Below are 24134 nucleotides of genomic sequence, written 5' to 3' on the forward strand. Positions count from 1 at the left end.
CTAACACACTAAACTATAAGCTTTACAAGGGCAAGGTGATGGCTGTTTCCCTAATGCTGAGCATGGTGCCTTGAACCTAGTTGGCATTCAATAAATATTTGTTGCACAAATGAAGGAAAGCCCCCCAATAATTTTACAGACAGTGAAAATGAAGGGTTTCATCGGTATATGCACAGCCATTTGAGGTTATGTGACCTGGAGGAAAGTCTATTAGCCTAAAGAGGGTAAGACAGCCTTCAGAGTTGGAATACTTTGGTATTCTAACTCTAAGCATGTGTTCAGTCTTAAAAACATAGGTGTGGGGGGGGGGGTAGTAAACTTAAGCTATACCAAGAGAAATAGGTATTCATGATTTTAGCGGTTGTATTCTAAGTGTGCTGCTCATTAACAATATTTGGCATGTTGCTCACATGGGCACTGAATTAACAGAAAACTCCAATCACTCTTGAAACCACAGTTCAAGATCTGAGATCTGCAGACGATCAGTGGTCATTGTGAATCGAAACAAGAAACCTACTGTGACATGAAATCATCTTGAGAATTTTACCCCATTTATTGAGCTTTTATACTGTGATATTTTGCTGTTGTTTAAGTTAGGGTCTGTTCTCGTTTTGTTGTTTTTTTAATCATTGAGCAGTTAATTCATAAACTTCTGAAGATAAAGTACAATTTAATTTATAAAATAAAGAAAAGGTCTAAATAATTTTCAGATTAAAAATAATTCCTTCTTTCCTATTATTTAATTTGGATATATTCATAAAACATTTTTAGTGCTATGACAATTTTTTTTTAAATCCCACATCTTTTTTTTTAAAGATTTTATTTATTTATTTGACAGAGAAAGATTACGAGTAGGCAGAGAGGCAGGCAGAGAGAGAGAGAGAGAAGCAGGTTCCCCGCTGAGCAGAGAGCCGGATGCAGGGGCTCAATCCCAGGACCCTGAGATCATGACCTGAGCGGAAGACAGAGAGGCTTAACCCACTGAGCCACCCAGGCGCCCCAAAATCCCACATCTTTTTAAAGTTTAGGATTTCCAAATCAATATTTCCATGTTTTACCAGTATATATAAGAAGGTGTTTTATCATTTGACCATTCAGGTATGGGAAAACTAGATAGATAAGGCTTTGGCATTTGTGCTCATATTTTATAGTGGCTGACATCTGTCCAAAAAATGAGATTGTGGAAGGTTTTCATTACCTTTCCATTAATTCCATCACATTTTCTCTTTTGAAAAAGAATATTCTTAGGTTTATTTGGATTAAATTGTCTCAGTATGAACTGTACTTATCAAAGTTTCATAGTTCCCACTGAAAACTCTTGTTTGCCTTTCCCCCACCATTTTCTAAGTGTGTGAAAGGGTAACCCATGAAAGAAAGCACTCAAGAGACCTCGTCCTCTGCCTACCACACCGACACAATCTGGCAGGGATGGGACTGCTTCCGATGTAGGATCACTGAGGAAGTTTGTCGCATACATAGTCATTCCGCCGTTGGCGTCCAGAAACTAGAAACCAGAACGTTCTGAAGTAGAGTCATTAGAAATGAAAGTGTGTTTTGCTTCTCTGTTACCACCAAGAACTATTGAATTTTGAACCCCTGAACACTCTCTTCTAGCTGCTTTCGAAATCTATTGAACAACTGAAGCAACCAGGCAGTCACCTCGAGGAAGCGGAGGAAGAGCTTCAGGGGGACCAGGCGATGCAGGAAGACAGAGCGCCCTCTAGTGGCAACAGCACTAGGAGCGACAGCAGTGCTTGTGTGGATGACACACTGGGACAAGTTGGGGCGGTGAAGGTCAAGGAGGAACCAGTGGACAGTGATGAAGATGCTCAGATCCAGGAAATGGAATCTGGGGAGCAGGCTGCTTTTATGCAACAGGTAATAGGCAAAGATTTAGCTCCAGGATTTGTAATTAAAGTCATTATCTGAATATGAAATGCATTGCCGGTTTTGGTAAATGGATATTATTTCCTATCTGTTTATATTTCTGAACGATTTGATTTTAGTGTTTAAGGATTCTACTTAATGCAGATATATCTATATAGAGATTTCTCTATATACTGATTTCTATATAGATATCAAGGTTTCATTGAAACTCCACTGGTAAGGAAATACTTGTTACACTAAAATTATACTACATAAGTATACAAGTAATTAATAGGCTTTAAATTCATCCCAAAGCCTGCCACACCAATTAATTCTAAGGAAAACGAAATCACTGTTGTTTTTAGTTTCTCTGTTGAGATCAGTGACTGCTGGGTATAGTCACCCAGTCTGATCAATGAAACTTTCTATTAGCTCTTCTTTTTTTTTTTGATATGTAGAATTCAATTTTCACAGTGTTGTACATAATGTATCATACTACAGTCTTGAACACTGTTAAAGGTAGTCTGCCCCTTCCTTCCTCTCTCTTTTTTGTTAAGTTAAATGTTCTGGTTACCACGCCAATAGTCCTTAGGTTATTGTATAGAATGCAATTGAAAATATTAGGAATAGAGGTGGTTTTAAATATATAGATTGCAAAGTACAGCACTATTTTAAGTATTACATTATGTCTCACCTAGCACTGCTCATTTTACTTTTATCTTGTGTTATTTGATGACATTGTCTATCGAAAAAAGATCAAATGAAGCCAATGCAGATAATAGCCAGAAATAATGTGCAGCATTATGGTCCAATCAGATACTATATTGTATCTACAATTGTAGAAAACACAGTAATGGTATGATGATTATCTGATACGAAGTCACAATCATGTTTAAAAGAAGAAGGTGTATCATATTTTATAATCATATCACTAAGATCTCTTAGATAGAATTCCATAGTGACTCGGCATATACCATACCACTTTGGCAAATAAAAATTTAGGAAAGTTAGGCATAACAACGGAATCCACTTGTATATAATGCACCTTCAGAAGGACTGTGTCCTTTGATGCTATGAAATACAAACAACTTTGAAGGCAACAGAAGACTCTGTTTATTTAAGTCCGTTCTTTGTCAGGTTCCTGCTGTTCTCCTACAGAAAACTGATTCTATGAGGCTGGACAGGAAATGCCTTGTGGAAACAGGAAGTCCAAGTGATTCATGTAATGAGGAATGTAGGGGGAAAAAAAAAACGGAGGATAGTGTTTTACTCTTTCTGTTTTTAAAGGGCACTCTATGAATTGATTTATTGTCTAAGAAAATAACACCGCAAGTAGGGAAATTGTTAAGGAAGCTTTTCACTGGAACATTTCCTTCATACTCCCTTTTGATATGTTTACCTTGTTTTACAGGTTTACTTTTGTTAAGCTAGTTAAAGATTCGTTGTATTAAGACCCCTTTAATATGGATAATCCAAATTGACCTAGAATCTTTGTGAGGTTTTTTTCTATTAAAATATTTATATTTCTAAATCCAAGGTATTTTAAGGTGTAGTATCCTGTTTCAAAGGAGATAGAGCGGTTTTGCCAAATGTAGACATTGTAACAACTGTATGTTATTGGCACATGTTGTTTACATTTTGCTGTGACATTTAAAAATATTTCTTAAAAAAAGTCACTGCTAAAGATACATTATCCTTTTTTAAAAAGTCTCCATTCAAATTAAATTAACATAACTAGAAGTTAGAAAGTTTAAAACTTTTCCATATAATGAAAGTCCTTCTGATAATTTGACAAATACCTATAATAGGCAACTTTTCCTATTAGCACCATATTTTGGTTAGTATATTCCTTAAGATTAAAATGATTCTTTGTCAGTTGTTTTGCATTAAAAATATGGCATTCCTAAGATAAAATTGTATATTTTTTCCATCTCATAAATATTCATTTTCTTTAAAGTCTTTTTTCAATCTCATAAAAAAGGGATAGTGCATCTTTTAAAATACATTTTATTTGGGGAGGAACATGTGGCTGAGCAGACTTTTGTATAATATTACTTCAAAGATATGTAATCACAAACAAAAAAAAAAACCTATTTTTTATAATGTCATTTGAGAGAGCTTCATCAGTACAGTTGGTGGACATTAATTGTTTGAATTTGATAGTCTTTGAATTTAATCAAGAAACTACCTGGAACCAGTGAAAAAGAAAGCTGGACTTAATTCATCTTAGAATTAATTGATAAATGTCTCTTTTCAAATCTACTGTATTTATTATAATTTACACCCTTGAAGGTGATCTCTTGTTTTGTGTTGTAAATATATTGTTTGTATGTTTCCTTCTTGCCTTCTGTTATAAGTCTCTTCCTTTCTCAAATAAAGTTTTTTTTAAAAGATCCCCTTTCATACATTTGGCTTTGTGTAAACTTGGTATACTTAATCGGATCTGAAGCTGATGCGCTAGGTCTCATATACCAAAATCGATTGCCATTCGTTGTTGAAACAAGAAAATGAAGATATTTTGAGCAGTTATTTCTTATGCCATTAAAAATAATTAACCCAACAATGATTTTAAACTATTTATGTCAGCCATTATCAAATAGCAAACACATGTAAAATTTTTTGCCTTTTCCATTTCCCAGTGTGGCCTCTTTTTCATGATATGCTATCATGTTTGATGTCGATTTCCAAATATAAAATTTTATATAAATAAATGTTAATTCCTAACTTAGCTCAACTTAAAAAAATCATTTTTAAAAAGGTTAACATAATCCCTCCAGTGTAACAGGCACTCAATAACTATCAAAATAAATAATTTTCCATTTATTTTATCATAATAATTTTATCATAATAATTTTACTATTATAGTGACAGCCTGACCTACAAGTATAAAGTAACAGCACATAAATGTAAAAAGGAAAAAAAAAACTAATTAAATGACCTCCCCTTCTATGGAAACAATTATTATAATACTAGTGTAAAGCACAAGGGGCCTGGCTCAGATAAAGGAAACTGGGCTGTAGACATCCCTGCACCATGACATACCCAACTCTTCGTCTGGTCAGTTGCTAGCAAACGTCAGTCAGTCAGTACTTCATAATGTGTTGCTGTGTTTTTGTTCCCTTAATCTAAACCTTAATAGCATCAAACAAATTAAAATTATTCTAAACCACAACAATATTGCATTAGGTTATTGAGAATTCTGGAGCTAATATCATTGACTATTACAAAATGGATTATCATCCCGTAATGCCATAAGCCTGATAATTTGGTCAGAATTGTGGGAATACCATTAGTTATAATTTCCTAAAAATTGCCTTTGGACTTTTATAAACTTGATTCACTTGGTACCAGAGATCCTCAAAAAAGAGTTGGAGGAACCAATTAAATAATGCTTTTAAAATGTATATCCGGTTTTTGATGTGTAAAGTGGAGGTTTCAATAAAAAATATCAATCTCATGTTAAAAACTTTCTCTTCAGGAAAATATTTTTTGCCAAGACTTGCAGTAAATAAACATTAGCCTTCATGTTCTGGCAGTAAAAGTCCACCTTCTCATTGGTGAAGGTAGCTGCTGAAATGGAGACTGTTACTTTTCATAGGTCTGAAAAAGGTTGTCTTTAAGAAATTTTTACTTTATTTTGTACTTTTTTTCTCTAAAGGATATTAAAAAGGAATTCAGATACTAATCATTTTTTTTGGAACTAGTACTCAATGGATGTATAGGTAGACAACAGTATTTATTTAAATTTGGCATTTCTATGTGATAATGGAAGCACTGAATTGTGGGTATGCAATTGTGAATTAACAATGATAAATCAAGGTCTACAAATTATAACCAATTATAATCAAGAATTTGGAGATATAAGAGAAGAATTTGAGAGGTAGATTACCATTCCCTTTATTATTGATAATTCCTCCATCTGGGTTTTAAAAGCATGGGAGGGCAATCAAAGAATTCTGCCAAATAAAAGAAGATATTGGGAATATGACTTTTTAGAACTTCTCAATTAAGATTTGAAAGGTTTTCTATTCTGATTTCATAATACCTTCTTTAAGGCTTATAAACTATAAGGTTTAGACAATGCAACCTTTTGGGACCATCTTGATTTACAAAAAGACTTTCCCTTTTTTAACTATTGGAAACATACACGTCTAGCAACTCATTTAGTCCTCACAACAACATTATGGGGTAGATATTATTGTCTTCGTTGTAGGGATGAGGGCACTGGGGCACAAAGAAGTTAAATAAGGTCAAGGTCACCCAATTAGTGACTCTAACTCTAATTTGAACCTAAGCACTCTGGCACTCGAGTCCTTATTCTCTCCCTTTACTACCCCACAGCGTTTATGCAATAATTCTTTTCATCTGTCCAGGTTTATTAAATTATCAGTTCTCTCTCTCTCTCTCTCTCTCTCTCTCTCCTTCCTCCCCATCACCATTTCCAAACTGTTTTGAATCAATTTTCTCTTAATCACTGCTATAAAGTAGGAGATTAGGACTCTTTTTTTTTTGGTCTAATGCATAGATGAGCGGTATGATCATTGGACACATGATGTTCAACCGTTTGCATCATGAAAATTGGTGAGTTTCTTTTTTTTCCGACCAGAGCCAGTCTTAGGATGGGGTGAAATAGAATGCCTGCCCTTTGGGTTAACTTTCTGCGGGGAGAAAAGGAAAAAGATACCAACTAGGTCACAGCTGTCCTTTGCCACTTCCCTTCCTTCCCCAACCAAAGCCAAATACCAGTTTCTAAGCAGTTAGGACGCTGCCTTTTAAAACCTTTTTGGACCTAGTGAGGATGCACTTGATAACCATTCTGACCTAAAACAGTCTGTAGAAAATGTCGGGAAATGAAAAATAGAGATATGTCTTGAGCTCTTGTCTTCGTAGGTGATTTTTCACTTGAAAGATGCGTAAAAATCCTCTTGAGGGATGCTGTTGGCCATTCGAATTCTGCCCGCACCTACCCGAGGCTCTGATTCTGTTCTCCTGACAGAGAGCCCAGGAGTCTACATTTTTAAAGCCCTTTGGGAGAGTCTGACTCAGAGAGAAAGATCTGGAGCTGTCCAGGGGCCCTAAACCACTTCCTGAAATATGGCCTGACTTTTAATGGCTTTTACCTAAGCTCCTTGGACTCTTCATTCATAGTTTCCAAAATAGACTATCTCATATTTCTGGTCGATTGTTCTGTTTCGTCTGCATTTTAACTCAGCTAGAGGTTCTTCTCACAATATTTACTGCTATTACTGCTGTGGTAGTATCTGTCCTTTTGTTTTATTTCTCTCTTCTAATTTAAACAGTTACTTAGCCTGTTGATAGAGTAGCCACCAAGACTCGGCGAATTATTTTTCTTCACAAGTTCTGAGCTATTTGTTGCACATTGTTGCATTTTGTGTTTTTGTTGAGATAAAATTTATATGACATAAAATTTACCGTTTTACCCATTTTAAAGTATGTAATTCGGTGGGTTTGGGTATATAGTGGGTTTTAGTTCATGATGCTATGACATCATCACTACTATCTAATTCCAGAATATTTTCATCAACTCAGAGAAATCCTGTAGCAATTAAGCAATCACTCCCCATTCTCTCCTCCCTCCCACCCCTGGCAACCACTTACAACTATTTTGTGTCTGTATGGATTTGTCTATTCTGGACATTTGGTATTAATTAATCATATAGTATGTGGCCTTTAGTGTGTCTGCATGATATTTACAAGGTACATGTTTCAGTACTCCATTCCTGTTTATGGCTGAATAATATTTTATCATGTGCATATACTACATTTTGTTTATCCATTCATTAGTTGATGGATACTTGGTTTTTACTCTTTGGCTTTTATGAGTATTGCCGCTATGAACATTTATGTGCAAGCTTTTATGTTAACACACATCATTCTCTTCAGTATGAGTAAGTGAAATTGCTGTGGTAATTCTGTTTAACTTTTGAGGAATTGCCATATTGTTTTCCACGGAGGCTGAACTATGTTCTACTCCCACTAGCAGGATAAGAGGGGTTGCAGTTTCTCCACATCCTTTCCAACACTTGTTATTTTCCTTTTTTAAAATATAGCAGCCATCCTAGTGGATGTGAAGTATTAACTTGTTGTTTGGATTTCTATTTCAGTAATTGCTAATGATGTTGAGCATCTTTAAATTTAGTTACTGGACATTTGTATCTTTTTGGAGGGGTAATGTCTGTTCAAGTCTTCAAGCCATTTTTAAACTGGCTTCTTAGTTTTTTTTGTTGTTGATTTGTAAGAGTTTTTAAATATATTTACTGGATATCCGAAATATGAATTAGAAATTCTCAAATATATGACTTGCAAATATTTTCTCCCATTCTGTGGGTTGTCTTTTCATTTCCTGATTGCATCCCTTGATGCACAAACATTTGTATTTTTGTTAAGTGCTATTTTTTCCTTTGGTTGCTTGTGCTCTTGGTGTCATATTTAAGAAACCATTGCCAAAACCATTGCCAAATTGCCAAAGTGTCACAAAGATGTACACCCATGTTTCCTTCTGAAAGGTTTCTAATTTTAGCATTTACTTTTGGTTTTTTTTGTGTTTTTTTGTTTTTTTGTTTTTTTTAAAGATTTTTATTTATGTATTAGATAGACAGAGATCACAAGTAGGCAGAGAGGCAGGCAGAGAGAGAGAGAAGGAAGCAGGCTTCCTGTGGAACAGAGAGCCTGATGTGGGGCTCGATCCCAGGACCCTGGGATCATGACCTGAGCCAAAGGCAGAGGCTTTAACCCACTGAGCCACCCAGGTGCCCCTACTTTTGGATCTTTGATCTGTTTTACAGTTATATACACTTTCAAAAGATTATTCTTCCATTTGTGCAATTTTTAAAGGGAGAAGAACTTACTGACCGTTGGGCTCCACCTTCTCATGGATCATCTCTGTTTTCCTTATTTCTAGCTGATCTTGGTCTTGCTTGTCTGCCACTTCTCTTGATGTCTCTTGTTGCTTCCTGGGTTTAAGGCTGTCCCTTTTCTCTTTCTCCCAATGAACCATTTAAATGCTACAGTCTTGCTCTTTATTGTATCTAATACAAACTGAACAAAACGTTAACTTTGTCTTTCCTTTAAGAAATGGCTTTTCTCTCTTGACCTTTCAAAACTAAACCAGAGTTATTTTTCTTCATATATATTGCAGAATTCTATCCTGGTTACTCATTTTTGCTCATGTCTACTTTGCACTTAAATTTTATGTTGAACTCATGTTTGCAAATTTGCTTTGATCCATGTGCCTTTGTTGACAAAATTTCTGCAAGGACCCCTGTATTTGTACTCTCTAAACCGGTAGCCACATATATCAACTGAGAATTTCAAAATGTGATTGGTGTAAATTGAGAAATGCTGTAAGTGTAAAATGTACACTAGATTTCAAAGCCATAGTATCAGAAATATATTAATATCTAAGTGATAATGATTTATTTGGTTATATCTTAAAATAATATTTTAAATATATTAGCTTATGTAACATTTTTAAGGTTAAGCTTATCTCTTTTCTTTTACTTTCTTGATGTGGCTATTAGAAAATGTAAGATTATATGTGTAGCTTGCATTGATGGCTCGTGTATTTTCTTTTCTTTTATATCACATTATTTTTTCTATTATAGAATGCTGCTTTGGCTCATCTTCCTCTCATTTTATATTATATTAACAGATCTCGCTACATCATTTTAGACATAGGTGGGCTATCGAACCTGAACAAATTAATATTTGTTCGTGCCACAATATTTCTATTGCTGTTCCTCAGTCTAACATAGACCCATAAAATGATAGTGTTAGGAGAGATGTGCACATCTTAATGATTTAAGGGTTTAAAGATCTCTTTCTTAATCTTAAAGACAACTTGGAAGTCTATCAAGTGCTTTATTAATACTAGCAGTTGTAAAGACAATCCTCTTATCTCTCCACTTGCATCTCCAAGTTTTTAAATTCACTATCTGTAAAATGTGTTGTTTTATCTGGCTTTTCCATTTCTGCTAACAGAACCATTCTTTAGACACTGGACAGATAATCATGAAATCACCTTTGATTATTTCCTCTCCTTTATTTCTTATAAGCAATTTTTACTCCTGTTTCTGATTTGCAAGCCATCCTCTCTCTTTACTTTCTCTTTGGCTCTGCTTTCCTCTGTCAATACGTTAATAGTGAAACAAATTCATTCTTTTATTATTGCAATAGCATCCTTCCACATCAGTGTGATCTTTATACTAATTCAGTAACTTACTGTAAAAAACCAATACCGTTTTCACCTTCTCTATAACAGAACCTACAACATCTACCTAATTGTTTCATCTAAATGGTATCATGGTGTTTCATAATTCTGCCTTCATACTCAGACCAAGCACTCATCCTCCCAGTCTGAATCACTTAATCATGCACAGCAAATTCCTAGCGTGGGACTCCAACCTCATGAATTTCATCAAACTTTTTCGCTATCTGGAAAGACTTTAACTCCCTTTTCTAAAACCTACTTTGCTTTTCTCTCCTTTATGCCATCTCTGATTTCTCGAACCCACCCTAACTCTTAAGTCAATTTGGAATTTGTTCCATATAATTTACTGTATAAGTTTTCTTTAATTAGTACCTGTCATGTCTTTTTGCTTTTTGAAGCCAGTGCAAATACAGTGTTCCTAGCACCACACCAAGAACCCATGAAGTGCTTACTTAACCTTCATTTGATGGATTTTATTTTTTGTTGCTGTTGATTTTTAGTTGTTTTAGTATTCGACAGTTTATCAGTTGCATATAACACCCAGAGCTGGGTTTTATTCTACATTTCTTTCTTTCAAATTTCATAATGGCTAAAGGACATTTTCTTCTGTATTATGATTTCAGGCTCACTTTTGTTTTCTATGTGAAATATAGAATGATTTTTTTACTTGTTGGACTTTTATTGTGCTGAATTGTCTGCATTAGTAATACTTTTTTTTACATGGGCTCTAGTGATAATAGTTACTATTTAATTTTTATTTTCAGCCAGGGGTTAATGATGGAAATTCTTTTCTTGGTAAACTTATTATTAGATATTCCCTAAACTGAATTGATTTGTCATAATTTATATTCTATATGAAGCATTATTGTACTGTAATACTGGACACTTTTTATTTTTTTAAAGATTTTATTTATTTTAGAGAGAGTGAGCATGTGCACGAGCAGGGGGAGGGGCAGACATGGAGGGGCTCAGCTGAGCCCACTTAGGGGCTCAGTCTCATGATCCTGAGATCACAACCTCAGCTGAAATCAAGAGTTGTAGGCTTAGCCAACTGAGCCACCTTTTTTTTTTTTTTAAAGATTTTATTTATTTGACAGAGAGAGAGAGAGATCACAAGTAGGCAGAGAGGCAGGCAGAGAGAGAGGGGGAAGCAAGCTCCCTGATGAGCAGAGAGCCCGATGTGGGGCTCCATCCCAGGACTCTGAGATCATGACCCGAGTTCAAGGCAGAGGCTTTAACCCACTGAGCCACCTAGGCGCCCCTGAGCCACCTTTTTTAAATAAAAATACATTTTTAAATAAAAATACAGTATAATATAATTTTCATGGTTTCATAATACTAATTTTTCTATATTTATGTATTCTTTTCTTTTTATAAAGATTTTATTTATTTATTTGAGAGAGAGAGATCACAAGCAGGCAGAGAGGCAGGCAGAGAGAGAGGATGAAGTAGGCTCCCTGCTGAGCAGAGAGCCTGATGTGGGGCTCAATTCCAGGACCCTGAGATCATGACCTGAGCTGAAGGCAGAGGCTTTAACCTACTGAACCACCCAGGTGCCCCTATATCCATGTATTCTATAGATAGTTTTTGAAGGGTATATTTGGGAAAGAAGAAAAAATGATGCATTTAATCTTAGAGATTAAATCAACCTCATCTTTATGCATATTTAAATAAAGAGAAGTGTAACCGAATATTGATAAGTTGTTTTGACTGCATACACACCAAACTTAAACGGTGGCATTTCTCCTTGTCTTTGAGAACTGTGGGAGGAACTGCCTGTGGTTACAATGTTGATGCAATAGGCCACAGGTGTTCCAACCTCGTCATATTCTGTCAGCACCACCTGGAGCAAATTACTTAATTGTGCCCAACCTCAGTTTACTCATTTGTTAAATAAGAATAACACTGTCGTCTTTTGTTGGGTTGATGTGAAGCTTAAATGGATTAGTTGATGTAAATAACATAATATATGGTATCAAACTTGGTCCAGAGTTAAAATGAGCTGCTGCCATTAATGTCGGTATTAATGTAGCATCACTAAGAACTTTTTGGAACTCCAAGTAGGAACCTATCTCAGACTCAGTTTAACTTTTTAATAGTGGGTAGCTTTCTCATCACTAAATTAAAAGCCCTAGATCCCTGCTTCCCCACCGTGTTCGTGTCCTTGCCCGCAGAAAAGAGCAATGTATGAAGAGCCCACGTCACTGCAGGAGGCGGTCCAGACCCTACTCAGCTGCAGCCCCTTCACAATTTGTGGGGGAACAACCCAGGTTGGGATATCCTTTTCCAGACTCTGTGAGTAACTTACTCTTCCTCTAGGCTCCCTTTCCTTCCACCTCCTGTAGCGACCAAAGAAAGAACCAGAGGACTTATTTAAAGATTTCAACTAAGGACTCATCAAACTTAAAACAACACCAGGTATGACTGACCCCACATGGTTTTCATTCTAAAAGGTGTATTAAGAAAATATCTTGGCCAGGGAGACAGTTTTGGTTTTTTTTTTTTTTTAAGATTTTATTTATTTGAGAGAAAGAGAGAGTGAGAAAGAGCATGAGAGAGGAGGTCAGAGGGAGAAGCAGGCTCCCCGCAGATCTGGGAGCCCGATGTGGGACTCAACCCCGGGACTCCGGGATCATGACCCGAGCCGAAGGCAGTGACTTAACCAACTGAGCCACCCAGGCACCCAGGGAGACAGTTTTCTGATAAGCTTTGTCTAGGCCCAGCTTTCCTCCAGCATTAATTCCCAGCCCCATTCTCCACCCCAAAGCCGGCAAGCAGGAAGTAGGCCTCAGAGAACTGGCCTTGCCCAGGACCCCATCGGGGATTCTGTTCCATTTGTACTGGGCTCTGCCTTTCTTTGGAATCAAGAGGGAAAAAAAAGTACGAAACTTTTCTGTGTCTTTGCTTTTTAACAAATGCTCTGAGAATCTTTTTTTGGGTGGGAGGATTTTTTTCTACTCTCTCTAGTTGGGTGAATGTTAAACTTGTTCCATCTGGGAGCAAGAAATCCTGCGTCAATGCCTCCATCTTAGTAAATTGCTCCCTCGTTTTGAATAGTCATCCGTCCTCGCTCTTTACCTCCATTTAACATGATAAAGAATGAGCTTACTTTACACTCTCTTTTTTAGCATCCTAGATATGTTTTGGTTATGATGGTGATGTATCAAATCCCTTGTATTTATACTTCACCAATCAAAGTAAATTTGACATTCAGTTTTCTGGTACATATTTTAAGTGGTTTGATTTTTTGCTTTATTGCTTGAATCATCTGACAAACTCATGAAAATATTCAACTTGATTCTCTTTTCTTAAATTTTCTTTACCTCATACAAATTTCAACGATCACACTATATTGTATGCCTTTATGTATGTGTATGTATCTCAATATAATTTTCTTCTCGATAGAGAAGCAGATGAAAAATTCTTTTCCCAAGAGGCTCTCCCAGGGATTCTAGAAAGTCCAATTTCTAATGTCCTGGTTTTTTTTCTTTCTATAATAATTTGAATTAAAATGTTGAGCTAAATGAATTGAAATGAGGGTTTTATTTTAGTTACTTTAACTTTCTAAATCTTACTCATTTTTTAATCTACTCTATTGAAAATATATAGAAAAACCCAGTCATTATATATGTACAGTTTGATGAATTTTGACAAATGTGTACACCACAATCTAGATATAGAATATTTATATCCCTTCAAAGAGTTCCCTCTTGCTTCTCTTAATCAAGCCCCCACCCCGACTCTCCCCTCAGCCCCAGGCAATCATTCTTTTGTATTCTGTCACCATGCATTAGTTTTAGTTTTGATTTTCCTACAATTTCATATAAACAAATTGTATAAAATGAATCTATGATATTTTATGGCTGGATTTTTTTTTTCCAGTCAGAAAATGCTTCTAGATCCATCCATGAGTGTACCAGTAGTAACGGGCCTCTCTTATTGCTGAGTAGTGTTCCATTATATGGATATGTGGCGATTTGTTGATGCTCCTTCTACTGATGGAAATTTAGGTTATTTCCCAGTGTGGGTGATTAATAGCTGCTGTGAACACTCTGTTCAAGTCTTTGTAGATATTTGTCTTTATTTCTTTTGGGTAAATACCTCGAAGTGGAATTCTTGAGTTTTTAGGTTTTTGTTTACCTTTGTAAGAAACTGCCAAATTACTTTTGGTTATTTATTATTTTACGTTCTCATCAGCAAGGTATGAGAGAGTTCCTGTTTCTAAAACTTGGTACTGTCAGGTTTTTTTTTTTTTTTTTTTTTTTTTAATGATAATGCCCTCCAGTGGATGTGTAATAGAATCTCATTGTAGTTTTATTTTGTGTTTTCTAGATGTCTAATGATGTTGCACATCTTTTCACATGCTTACTGGCCATTTGTAGAACTTCTTTGGTAAATTGTTGATTCTGCTTTGTTGCAAGTTTTTTTTTTTTTTTTAAGATTTTATTTATTTATTTGACATAGCATGAGCACATGAGGTGGGGGGACGGGCAGAGGGACAGAGAAACAGGCACTCCACTGAGCACTCTATTGCCATACAAGGGCCTCAATCCCAGGACCCTGGGATCATGACCTGAGCTGAAGGCAGACGTTTAACCACTGAGCCACCCAGGAGCCCCCGTTGCATGTGTATATGTGTCGTAAATGTTTTCAACGAGCCTATAGCTTTTTATTTTCCAGAGCAGAATGGTTTAATTTTGATGTGTCCCATTCTATCAATTTTTTCTTCTCTAGTTAATCCTTCAATGCCCTAAGAAAGATTTGCTTCTATGTTTTCTTCTTCTAGTTTATTTTTTACATTAAAGGGAAAGAGCCATTTTGAGCCATACGGTTTTATTGTATGATGTAAAGAAAGGCTGAGGTTCACTATCTTACACAGGTGTCTTAAATTCTTAAGAACCAGTTTTTGAAAAGCTTATGCTTGTTCCTTTGAATTATTTTGATGCCTTTGTTGGAAATCAACTAAATGTATATGTGTGAGCAAATTTCTGAACTCTTCCTTTTATTCCATTGATCTCTATGTCTAACTTTACAACAAGACCACAGAACCTGGATTACTATTGGTTTATAGCAAGTCTTAAAATCATGCAGTATGTTTTTCATCTGCTTGCTTTTAAGATGTGTTGGAGGCCACGATAAGGCTTGAGATGAGGACCAAACCAGGCCCTGACTGTGTCTCCCTTTAAGCCCAAATACCTTAATAAAGTGTTACTGACAGGAAAGTTTGAGTAGCATTGAGAAAGGGTCTGTGCTATGTGTCCTGCGCTTGCCTACCTGACTTCCCACACGTACTCCCTGGTTGATTGTATTAGTTGGTCCTTATTCTTCCTGTACCTCCCATAATCCACTCCCTGGTTGATTGTGAACCTCGCATAATCCACTCCCTGGTTGATTGTAACTTCTTAGTATCAATAGTAGCTAATGGCATTAGCCGTGACTACCTGGCATCAGGAGATTTGTTTGTAGTTAATGTAAGCCTGTTATAGGAACTTGCGGTTACTCCTTCTATTGTGATCTGCCTTATAAATGCTTGTAAGATGTGGAATAAAATCGGCACTGTTGGACATCCCCCTCAGTGCTCCTCCTGCCCCCATCTCTTTGTCTCTTAATTTCTTTTCACCATCCTCTTACCCTCACGTTCCTGGTCGATTTGTCGCGCCAGCCGCGACAAAGATGATCTTGTTGTCATTGGTTTTCAGCAACTCGTTTATGATTTGGCTTTGGCTTAATACAGGTTTTCTTTCCTTCTTTCCTTCCTTTTCTCTCTTCTTTCTCCTGCTTCATTTGGTTCACTGAGCTTCTTGCATCTGTGGGTTTGTACTTGTTACATTTTTGGAATGTGTGGGACATTGTGTCTTCTAATATTTCTTCTCCTTTTCTTTTGGGACTCCTATTACACCTAGAGTGATGGCTTGATATCCTCTCACCACCCTACAAGTCTCTGTACACTTTTTTTTCTTACTATTTTTTCTCTTTGTATTTCCATTTGTATAATTTCTATTGCCATACTCTTTTCTTCTAGCAAATAAACTTCATTTACTCCCATCCAACAAATTTTCTTTAAAATAGTGAATTTTTCTGACACTTCATTTGGTTCTTCTGTATATTTTCTATTTATAGCCTTCTTGTATTCATGTTTCCCTTTAAGTCTTTGGGCATAGTTATAATATTCACTTTAAAGCCCTTTACTGCTAATTCTATTGTCTCTGCCATTTCTGTGTCTGCTACTACTGCTTAATTTTTTTTTCTTGAACGTGGTTCTTATTTGTTGCTCCTTTTAATGTCTACTCAATTTTCATTAGATGCCAGACTATTAAATTAGTTCTCTTTCTTTAAAGAATATCCACCTGAACATTCCAAGACTCGATTTCAAGTTGTGCTACGGCAGGTCTATAGTTGCATGGACTCTCAACCTGGTTTTTCTCCCACTAACTTGTCTGCTTTCATGGCATCTATTGACTGTCCTGGATGTTTAAAGGGATGGGTGACCCTAGGAAGTTACTAATATTAGCCCAGGGACCTGTGGCAAGAATGAGGATACAGAAGGGAGCATGAGATTCGGGAAAGGTGTGAAGAGAGAAATATAGCTTTTTGAGGGGGGACAAAGAATGAGAGGGGGACTGCTTCTGCTCACTCAGGCCTGGTTTCACTTTAGAAGCTGATCACTCACAGGCTCCTACCAAGTCAGTTCTATGTGGCTTGACCATTTTCTCCTAGGCTTTGAATTTCTTGGATTTTGGTCATCCTCACATTCAAATACAAATTTTTAAGGCAGACAGAGAGAAATAATGATAACAATTGCATATTGATTTCTGGCGTATGTACACAAACACAGACTGAAATGGGCATTGTCAACCTATGCTTGTTGGATGACATTTGGCGTCCTACAATCATGTGTAGTAAACCAAGTAAAAAATAATAATACTGACTAGTTTTCAAAAAACTTTTCAAATCTGTTAAAGGTTAGATTTTTCTCTTTCTTTACCTGCTCCTTTCCAGTTTTCTTTCTTTTTTTCTTTTTCTGAGTAACATGGAACCCCTATGAATTGGGTGTGTTTTTGTAGTCAAAGGGTATGCTATAATTTTATTAGCTCGTGGTCTATTAATTCAGTCAACTCTTGCATATAGTAAGAAATAATTAGTCTGGGCGCCTGGGTGGCTCAGTGGGTTAAAGCCTCTGCCTTCAGCTCAGGTCATGATCCCAGGGTCCTGGGTTCGAGCCCCGCATAGGGCTCTCTGCTCAGCAGGGAGCCTGCTTCCTCCTCACTCTCTGCCTGCCTCTCTGCCTACTTGTGATCTCTGCCTGTCAAATAAAAAAAAAAAAAAAAAGAAATAATTAGTCTAATGAAGATCCTTAAATTCAGTTAGAAAAAGCATAATGGAATATTTATAACATCTGAATACTGGCCACCATAAACGTAATTTCCCCCCAAATTAAGTATCACTTACAGTTTGTATATTGTATTATATATTCAATGTTTCTGTTTAAATAGATAAGCCATGGTCTGCACTGATTCTGAATTTTCTGTCTCTCTATGAAGTTACCTTGCAATTTTCTAATACAGGATCCCTGTGAAGCAGTCTCCTTGCCTTTCTTTTTCATTAACAGTGCTTCTTTATCTAAGCTGACAAGTAGAAATCAAAGCTAATGAAAACGATGAGATAAAAATGGGGAGCACCTACCAACCCAGGGACATTCTTCTAGAAACATTAAAATATGGATGAGTTTAAAATAATATTAAAACAATGTTGTCTTAACCAAAAGCTAGAAGCACTTTGGCAAACTTAGAAAAAGTTATGTTATTGGGTAAGGAAGTGGGGGGGGTGGCATGAGAGAAGAGTTTTCTCAAGAGTCTACAAAGGTTTTATGCTTTTTTCAATTGATCTGGGTAATGGGGAGGGAGGATATAAAAGTGGTAGAAAATAGATTTTAACCCGGATTCAGAAGTATTGAGGTTTTGATTTGATTTAGTGAAGAAGTGTATCTTCAAAGCAATCAGAATATTGGCTTAAAGGGTTGATAAACTTTGGTGGATGTGGCCGTGTGTGTGTGTGTGTGTGTGTGTGTGTGTGTGTGTGTGTGTCTTTTTCATCCTCTTTAATTACCATGGGCTTTTGGATGGCTCCCTGAAGTGAATTAGGAAGTTCTTAGACTTCTGGCATTGAAGTCCAGGCCGGGGAAGTTATGTGAATATTCAACTTCTGATTCTGGGATGGTGTGTTGATACTATATATTTTTTAATGGTTAGGTTTTTCCTTGAGTAGTAGAAAAGATTTACTGTTACAGTTTGTGTGTGGCCAGGCAGTGGCATATGGAAAAGCTGTTTCCTGCTATTTAATTTAATTAGCCCAATCACGTGCCAGCCTTCGGGCATGTCACTCTGGACCTCAGAGACTCTTTGTCTGTCAAAAAGATGGACAATATCTTGGCTTTGTTTGGTCGCTCAGCGTGCTGCAGATAAAACCACTGAAGTTTTGACTATTTGCTCAGCCAAATCTTGGCATTTTCCCCATTTGGCTTTGATTTTCATTTATACAAAATGATAACATTTTGGCTTTGGGAAGGTAAAAAAAGGAATTGTAAGGATGTGAAGAAGAGCTGTCGCTCTTTGTGCTTAATATAGGCTTGAGAATATTATCATTTTCTCGTCGGAAATTTTTAGTCAGCTTGTTACCACTGTGTTAGTAGAAATTCAAAACAATTATCATTGAATCATTTTAACCCCAACTTAGCTGCCAAACTGTCATTTTAAATCAAGCTTCTTTTACTGGTTCATGTGTATGTTTAATGTGATTTTCTTTATCTTGCAAAATCTCTAAATCTGTTGGTGAATTTACTGTTGAAAAAGAGAATATTTCATTGGCTATTTTGGATAAGGATATTTTAGTTTTGTTTTCATAGAAAGGATGATGGTTAACGCATTTAGTCACTTCAAGGATTTTTCCCAGTATTTTAGTCTCCCTTTCAAGGTCAAAGACATTTTTAATTTTTTTCTTTTTTAATTGATATGTTCAAATTTTAAAAATTCTCTTTGGTCAGATTCCAGTCACTCTTATATTCCTGATACTTTTCAGGCTTTAAAATTAATGAGGAGCATTGGAAAAGAAAGAGATTGAAAAATACATACCGCAGCTTGGGACTCTGATTTGCGATGAAGACATCTGCCTAAACTTCCAGCTGAATTAACAGCAATTTGTCTGATTCAAAGTGACTTGTCCAGTGTGATAAACTTATTTGAATATCCACATTTTAAAATTGGGAGTCCCAGATTTGAGATTCTTAATTAATTTTAGACACATTCACAGTTTAGAACTTCAAGAGGATTTGCATATGGACTTAATCACATCCTCCAAGAGTTAAAGTCAATCACACTGAGCATCTAGTCAGTGTGTACTACTGTCCTAAGTGCCAAGACACAACTCCTAACCTCTGACATTTCCTGGCCTTTGGAGCAACCAGTGGGACAGACCTATACTGAATACATGACAATCAGTCTCAAAGGAAGTATCTTTGTTCCAGAGCTAATATATTTATGGCTTTCTGATAGATTCAGAATTTTCCAAAGAATAATTGGCATATTTCGCTTTGATATAATTTGCAGAGAAGATCCTTACCTTTTGATTATTTTTTAAATAAAAATGTTAAATGGAAAAGAAAAGGAAATCAAAACCTAAGTATGTAAATCCTCTTAGGCAACATAATTCCTACAACATAATTTACATTCACAATGTAGACATTTATAATGACCCCATGGTTAATATGGCTGCCATCACCCATGTCAAGCCTAAATTTTCTTAGGGACCTATGAGCTGCAGAGATTTTGTGTTTTGTTTAAGGGCAAGCAAACAACAGCCAAGTGAAAGCTCTGCTTTTAATCTTCTAAGGCTTTTCAGCATCAGTCCTTCGGGGGAACTGCACTTAAATCTTTCATTATCGTTTCTATTTTGAGATTCATTGTTATATTCTCTCATCCTCTATGTGTGATTCCTTTTTCATTTTTATCTTATTTTAACTGCGTATTTAGAGTGTGTTCCCCCCCCCCCCGAGGGCATCCATATACCACCACACATTGATTTTACTATGCAGTATCCATATAAGAAAACTTCCTGTGGTGGTAACCTTTTAAGAATGAATATATTTTTAATATTGAGGAACATCCATATTCTCTATAGAGAATGAACTTATGACTGAAACACAGCAATTTCTCATAGAGCTCTCTTTTTCAGTATTGCGATTTTATTGAAAATGTTATAAAGTAGAACATGAGTAAGGTTTGAAATGAGTAATGAGGTAGGAGTTAATTCAGAGAGATCTGCCTAAGATTTTTTAAGAGTATTCATTATTAACTTGAAAGAAGAAACTTGAATGTAGGCACTAAATAATATAACCTGATTTCTTTTTAAAAACATACCCTTATAAAATTCTAATTTATGTTACAAAAAAATTAACCACAAGGGAGGCAACTATGCAATTTCAAATAGATATTTCCAAGGATAAGTCAATAAAAGCACCTATGTCAAAAGAGTGAAGAAATCATTTGACTTGTAATTCAAATTTCTTTAAATATCAGCCTAATATTTTATTGCATGTAACTTACAAGTATGTGATTAGGTAAGTAAATTAACCAGAGTCCTTCACCTATTTTTTTAAATTGCAGTTCAGTCTATGTATAATCAGTAATAGTTCAGGCCAATTCAATCCATGTGTACTGAACAGCTACTTGAGCTTGGGACTTGAGCCAGGGAATGAGAAGACGACCACAGAATGGCAAGATAAATGAGGTAGCCATATGGACTTCTAAATTTACAGTCTCTTGGAGAAATGGACAAGTAAACAAATGGAGAAAATACAGTGTCATTTGTGCTACCATGGTAAAAATATATATAAAGCACAAAGTCTGTATAGGTCTTGATCAAAATGTTCTAGCTCTTAAGTTGCAGAACTATGATCATAACTCACATCAGCTGTCCAAGGACCATTGCTACCTGTGAGTACAACTCAGAGTTCAGCAAAGGGTTTGACATCTTGTGCCTGGACCTCCTGAAGACTGAGCATAGGGAAGATCTTGAGGTTTCTACGCCACAGGCACATGGCCTCTGCTGTACACTGAGTTACTCTGAGAGGGAGCGCCACTGAGACGTGTAATAGTTGATATTTTTGTTTTATGTCAGTGGAGAAGATTTATCAAAGACATCGCCAGTTTCTTTTAGGAAAATTGAGGAGGGCTTTGCATTTTTTCACTCATTCATTAAAATGGAAGGATTTTGTTGGCAGAAATCAAATTTTTTTTTTTTTTTAGAAATCGATTTTTAATTGTATTTCAACTCTACTTGTTGTTACAAACTGGAATTATCAAAATTTGAGTCAAGATATTGGGGTTGAGTTTTCTTTTCCTTTTTTAAAAGGATTTTATATTTCAGTTATCTCTATATCTATACCAACATGGGGCTTGAACAAGATCAAGAGTAGCATACTCTATCGACTGAGCCAGCCAGGCGCCCCTGGGGTTGAGTTTTCTATTTGTAAATTTTGTGAATATGCTTTCATTTACAGATCTTATTTACCATAGTAAAAAAAAAAATAATAACATATAAGCTATTTGTAAGTGTACAGTCCAGTAGTGTTAACTATATGCACATTATTGTACAAAGATCTCTATAGTTTTTCATCATGCAAAATTGAAACTCTACACCCCTGGAACAACTCCCTGTTTTCTCTTTACCCCAGTACCTGGTAACCACATTCTATTTTCTGTTTGTGTGAGTTTGACTATTGTCGATAATTCACATACACGAAATCATGCATTATTTATCTTTTGTGACTTGTTTATTTCACTTAGCTATAACAAGATTTATCCATGTTACAGCATATGACAGCAGAGTTGCATTTTTAGGGTTGAGTAATACTGACTCTCTCTCTTTCTCTCTCTCTCTCTCTTTATATATATATATGTGATTTTTTTCAACCTTGTGGCTATTGTGAATAATTTGCAGTGAAATGGGTGTGCGAGTATCTCTTTGAGATCCTGTTTCCATTTTCTTGGGATATATACCAAGAAGTGGAATAGCTGGATCATAGGATAATTCTAATTTCTCCACATCCTTGACACAGTTTGTTACTGTTTGTTTGTTTGTTTGTTTGTTTGGACAGTGGCCATTATATTTGGTATGAGTTGACAATTTATTCAGTTTTGATTTTCATTTCCTGATGATTAGTAATTTTTGCATCTTTTCATATGCATCTTTGCCATTTGTATATTTCTTTGGAGAAATGTCTTTTCAAATTCTTTGCTTATTTTAAAATCAGGTTATTTTGTTGTTGTTGAGTTGTACAAGTTCTTAATATATTTTGAATGTTAATTCTTTATTGAATATATGCTTTTCAAATATTTTTATCCCATTCTGTATGTAGACTGTCTTTTTCCTCTGTTGATTATTTTCTTTGCTGATGGAAATTTTTACGTTTGATGTAGTTACATTTGACTATTGTTAACTGTGATTATGTAACTTTTTAAAATTTTGAAGTTCATTTTTACTCTCAGATAAGAATTTTTTTTTTTTGATAAGAATTTCAATCACTAACTCATGCAGATCAGCAAAAGAATCTTAATAGTATTGGTAGCTAGGAAAGCTACAATGAGTTACTGAAAGAGCCTTGATTAACATGGCAGTCAATCCTTTTTAGATGATTTAAAGGTGTCTTTTGCTATGTACTAATGATTGGATCTCCTTTAAGAAAGGCATGCAGTTTTTAAATAATGCATCTCTTAATTTTAAAAATAAGATCAAGGTCCAAAAAGCTGATATGAAACACTTACGCTTCAATGGTTTGAGAATCTTATTCCCTACCCCAGAAGATAGTTGGCTTATAAAGTAATTTGATAAATAAACAGGTATATGTGTATACATTAACATATGTATGCATGTATATATATCTATATACCAATGTGTGTGTGTATGTACCCCAACCTGACATGCAAAGATGAGAAGTATTTACACTTTCATTGATAGCTATCAGGCAGGTAGACCAATGTTGAATCTCCACCTTATTTTTTGAATTTCTTTTTTTCCTTTTCCTTTCACATAATTTCCTTCAATATTGTAACAGGTTAAGGAGAAAAAAGTCTTGTCAAATGCTTAAAATTAAAAAAAAAAACAAACAAACAAGTGAATGCTGATTTAGCATTTTTAAACCAAGTTTGACAAATAGAGTTCTACATAAAGGCGGGGAGGTAGGAGAAATGCATCCTGTGCTGACAGTTTTTGATATTTTTCACGAATGAAAACAATACAACTAAGTTAGTCATAAAATAAATGCAAAAGCAGTGTTGCCCAGCATTAAAAAGAGTACAGAAGGCCAAAATGTTATTATTGGCAGGGATATTAGATAGTGACAATAACAACAGTAAAAGCTAATCTGTATTGAGACTTAATTAAATTCCAGAGACAGTGGCCAGCAATTTACATTTATACACACACACACACACACACACATATATAATATATTATATAAATATACCATAACTTATATCAGTTAGTCACCATCTCTTAATTACAGATGAAGAAATGGAGGCTTCAGAATGGCAAATCAGTTGCCTTAGGTCAGGCATTTAGAAAATGGCTGAGTTCTAATTCTAAGCCCAGTCCTAATGCAGAGAGGTTGAGAGAGGACTTGGAGCCTTGCAGCCAGTCATAGCTTAAATAAACCTTCCACTCAACTTACTCGTCATGCTGGTTCCTTTCATGTACATTTGCATGCAAAACCACAGACTAGTTTAAGATTTTTGGAAATGACAGATATTCAAAGATAAGCCTTAATTATGATAGTATGTTTAAGTTATCATTGATACTGTCATAGAACTCCCCTCGATAAAAGAACTCCCATTGATAAGAAAGAAATTTCTGTATTAGGGTAAATAACACCTGTGCTATTCAAAGTTATTTTAGTGAATTTTTTATTCAGTTCTACAACTCCAGGCATTTTAGCAGATACAGTATATCATTATTTTTACATATAATCAGTATTCAGGTATGTTTA

General features: G+C 35.6%; 1 protein-coding gene across 14 annotated transcripts in view; it reads left to right on the forward strand.

The window, feature by feature from the left end:
• LOC111147209 (histone deacetylase 9) overlaps positions 1-24134 on the forward strand; it is a 926500-nt gene that overhangs the window by 556733 nt on the left and 345633 nt on the right. For 10 of the 14 annotated variants that reach the window (XM_022503101.1, XM_022503107.1, XM_022503103.1 and 7 more), the window contains one exon: positions 1615-4259. In XM_022503101.1, coding sequence (XP_022358809.1) covers positions 1615-1929 — 315 coding nt within the window. In that variant the 3' untranslated portion in view covers positions 1930-4259. Of the gene's footprint in view, positions 1-1614; positions 4260-24134 lie in introns of those variants that run through there. The other 4 variants (XM_022503097.1, XM_022503098.1, XM_022503099.1 and 1 more) reach the window with 1 other exon arrangement.

Source organism: Enhydra lutris, unplaced genomic scaffold (genome assembly GCF_002288905.1).
Source record: "Enhydra lutris kenyoni isolate GAN:26980312 unplaced genomic scaffold, ASM228890v2 scaffoldscaffold16, whole genome shotgun sequence".
In the NCBI taxonomy this organism is placed as follows: domain Eukaryota; kingdom Metazoa; phylum Chordata; class Mammalia; order Carnivora; family Mustelidae; genus Enhydra; species Enhydra lutris.